Source organism: Merops nubicus, unplaced genomic scaffold (genome assembly GCF_000691845.1).
Source record: "Merops nubicus isolate BGI_N331 unplaced genomic scaffold, ASM69184v1 scaffold32966, whole genome shotgun sequence".
Taxonomy (NCBI): domain Eukaryota; kingdom Metazoa; phylum Chordata; class Aves; order Coraciiformes; family Meropidae; genus Merops; species Merops nubicus.
The window spans coordinates 1-4054 of NW_008617547.1; the positions used below are offsets into that span (position 1 = coordinate 1).

Genomic DNA, 4054 nt, shown 5'->3' on the forward strand with positions numbered 1-4054 from the left:
CGGGCAGCGTGGGGCAGTGCAGGGCCGGGGTGTCAGGGCGCGGGCAGCGCGGGCCGCACGGCCAAGAGCCGTTCACACCGCTCAGCCCGGCCGCACAGGAGGGAACAAACAGCTCGCAGGGGAAGTGCTTTCACCCCCACTGGCGACTTTATCTGCAAACAGGGGTGTGGCACCGGCCCACAAAACGTGCTTTGAAATAAAAGCGTTTCTTACCTCAGTTGCAAGGAAGAGACTAACTCCAATGATGCTGGATTCTTTACTCATAGTGTCTCTGGGACTGATCTCAATAGAACCTCTACAGCCCACAACCTGGTACACACCAATTAAAAGAGTTCAGCTGTAAGTGTTGAACTGCATTGCTAAGTCCACTTGCTGAGGTCAGGGGCAGAAAGCACTCACCATCACCCTTCCTGCACAGGACAAGAGCTGCAGGTCTGTGGCAAGATTGATGTTGGAGAGCATTTCTATTATTATATTGACTCCTTCCATCCCTGTGTATTCCTGCACAGGACACAATATGCTGTTTGAATCACTCCCACCAGTGCTTGGGTTCACTGCACTTGCTACAGAGCACAGATGTTTTACAGTTTAAACTTTAAATACAGCCTTTGCACTAAGGCTGATAGCTATTTAACATATTTTGATACGAGGAACTATGATCTGATACCATACTGGAATTTGGTGGAATGCAGGAGTCTCTACATGCCATTGCCTGTGAAGAAAACTCAGCTTTTCCAGCCTGGAAAAGTTCTTCCTGCTGTGCGAATGAAAATGCAGTACACTACTGCACCTGCCTACGTTTGCTTTAAAACCCTCTGCAAACAACCCTTCACATTTTGTTAGTAAGAAAAATAGATACTGCATCATCTAGCCCTGACACTTGCTTACCTTAATTTTATCAATGTAATTAGCTTCTCTGTGATTAAATGCTTGGTGAGCACCATTTCTCAGAACCATCTTCATGCCTTCCTCAGTTCCTGCTGTACCCAAAACCTTTAGACCACAAGCTCTGGCTATCTGACATGCTGCTATTCCCACCTGAGGGGGGAAAAAAAAAAAAGAAAAAAGAAAGTATTTTTTCTCTTCTTTCTTAGCTTTTTAAACTCTATATATTCTACCAGCAACTTGGAACTTACATATTTTAAAAGTTGGCGCAGTAACACTTTTTTTTTTCACCATAGTAAGAAGTAAGCATCTGGATCTTAAAGATAGCCAAATAGTCTTAAAAAAAAAAAAAAAGATTTTCACAGAGGCACTGTAAAGTTTTGTGGATGTTTTAATAGCCATCAGCATTTGCTATAAAACCCTGTAGAACGCTATCTGTTAAAGTGAGACCACCTATATTTGATACAAAACCAAGGAAATTTTGCTCTTCACAGAACCACCTGATATTCCTCCCAGCATTATATATTGCAAAGAAAACCCACCAGTACAAATTTTACTAGATCTGTCTGGCCAGGATCTACCCAAACTGTTTGCCAAACATGAGCTTGTTTCCTCAGTTGCAGATCACCAGTTTTCAACTAAGTGAAAAAACAAACACCATTAACTAAAATACATCATGGCCAGACTGATTTTCAGATAAAATCTCAAAAGGAAGCACATCTCTAAAAATAACTAAGAACTATTATAGAGGTCAGCACCACTTGAAGGAAAAGCTGCGGACAAACCACCTGTTCTCTTTAGCATGCGCTTCGTACCTGCAGAGCCCCCACTGCTTGGGCAGGTATTGCTGCAGCAGTCTGCAGAGCCAAGGGTTTGCATAACATGCTTCTGCACACCCAAGGCCAGGTATCTTTTTCAGAAACATAAAGTAAGTAGGAATAGCAACACTAGATTTAGTTTAAGGAAAAAAAAAAGAGAGGCTATGATGCTGAATGTCACTCTAGTATCTTAGAAAAAGATCTGAATCCTGCCTCCTACCAGACTGACAGAATCCCCCTTTTGCTGCCTGCCCAATACTTGAGGAAACTTTGCCCCCTGGTAGCAGCTCTTTGGTGCATCAGCAGTAGCTGAGAGACAAAGTGCCGAGTGCGGGCGACAAATTAAACTAGAACGTTGTGTGAAAGAGACCTAAAGTTAGGTTGTCAGGTAAAGCCAAAGAAAACTCTATGTTCAGTTTCATATAGATGCAGCCATGAATTTATATATCCCAGTATCTCTCGTTTTGCAGCTAGCTCTTAGCTAAGAGGTAAAAACATCCCAGAAACGCATTGTTGCTATGCACTGGTGATTGCTACGCTGAGAACTGAGAACAACTTGTCCATGTTCTAAAATGACAGCTTTCTGCCATTAGTTTTATCTCAGAAGACCAGTCACAAAGCTGCCACAGCAACTTCTGACCGCAGCACCACGTTTATTCTGTGACCCTCTGCATTAGGGGTCTTCCACAACCACTCGTGCAGTTTCACAGTTATTTGGAATAACAGGGTTTGCTCTAGGGAAAAAAGGTGTCTGAAGTAAAAACCTGAATTGTGTTACTCCGTTAATTGGTACAAACGTGACCATAGATTGCATCACCGACACGAGGACAGAGAGCAGCATTTTGTGTAACTTTGCTCCTTGCAGTACTTACCCCTCCACTCGCACCATGCACTAGCACGCTTTCCCCTGCTTTGGCACGCCCTCTGAGTGGGAAAACAGAAAATACCTGTGTTATGGTGGCAGCACATAATCACTGAGTGTCAGACTGCATGGACTGGTATCAAATCTCACCTCTCACACAGCAGTATTCCCATTTTGTGTTATGACTAAACAGGTATAATCACACTCTTTGGAAAACAAGGAGGCAAAACAAACCATATCATTTATGAATTTAAGTAATATGCAATTACAGCAACATGCAACTAGCAGCACATAACAGTCTGATACTGAACCTCAGTTCAAAATCTTCACCTGTCACAGATCCTACGACAAACAGCATGAGTTATAAACATTTATTCTCCCAAACCTCACCAGGTTTCCCCTGCTGAGCTCCTACCACGCTGACACGGACCTGGCTTCCAGTGGCTGCCCTGTACCCAGAGCTCTCTGGCAGAGAGGCTTGTGAGGGACAGAGGTGGGTCTGCTCTGCAGCACACTGTCCCTTTAATTGAGAAACCAATTCCTGTTTTCCTCCCCTAGCTAAAATACCAGTCAGTACTGAAAAGGAGATACACATTTTATTACATGATCCTCATCAAAGAAGTTCTGTGCTCCTAAAAAGAAACAGGTAACAGGAAAATACAATCTCTAGCTTCTAGGTAACAATTATCCGACAATCCCAACAGTATAACAAATTTAACTTAAGTGTTTTGAATATTTCCCACTCGTTGATCTCCCCTCCATTTTACAGGACAATGAAATAATGGGCTACAGCATCTGAAATACCCAAAAACAAAGTGTGCAAACCTAGATCTGGACCTTACTTTTGGAAAAGAGCACGGTAAGCAGTGAAGTAGGGTATTCCAATGGCTGCCCCTTGCCTGAAGTCCAATTTATCTGACAGAGGGAAGACTCTATCAGCTGCAGCAACTGCATACTCTGCATATCCTCCAGAGATTGTATCGAGGGTAAAAACCCTGTCACCTTTCTGGAAAGAGGGGAATGGAAACAGAGAAATTAATTGTCTCCCTTATCTTCTCCTTAATATACATTCAGAACCAGTTCACAGAAGTTTAGGCTATTTCTAACAGGTCTCCTATTAAAAATAAACAGTTATATTTGTCACAGAGGAGATTTTTACAAATGCTAGCACATACAGTCACAGCAACACAAACTGTATCATTTCATACACCTAGATCTAAGTGTCATGAGTATAACCCTTGCTCCACAGTGTAACACAAACCTGCTGCTTCTGACATCCTGCCTTCTGCAGGGGAAGGTCTATTCAAAAGGGCTTGTAATGACAGGACAAGGAGTCATGGTTTTAAACTAGGAAAGGATGGATTTAGAATCTATATTAGAAAAAAAATTATTTAATATAAGATTAATAGATCATCGGAATGGACTGCCCAGAGAGGTAGTTGAGGCCCCAACCCTGGAGTCATTCAAGGTCAGGCTTGGGAGGGCCCTG

At 42.8% G+C, this 4054-nt stretch overlaps 1 protein-coding gene across 1 annotated transcript in view; it reads right to left on the reverse strand.

Annotated features, from left to right (window-relative positions):
- Positions 1 to 213: 213 nt before the first annotated feature.
- CRYZ (crystallin, zeta (quinone reductase)) overlaps positions 214 to 4054 on the reverse strand; it is a gene marked incomplete at its 3' end in the record, with an annotated part of 5652 nt that continues 1811 nt past the window's right edge. Inside the window, exons 3-7 of the mRNA XM_008943189.1 lie at positions 3408 to 3571; positions 2576 to 2627; positions 889 to 1038; positions 400 to 501; positions 214 to 309 (exon numbers count right to left, since the gene is read on the reverse strand). Coding sequence (XP_008941437.1) covers positions 214 to 309; positions 400 to 501; positions 889 to 1038; positions 2576 to 2627; positions 3408 to 3571 — 564 coding nt within the window. The remainder of the gene's footprint in view (positions 310 to 399; positions 502 to 888; positions 1039 to 2575; positions 2628 to 3407; positions 3572 to 4054) is intronic.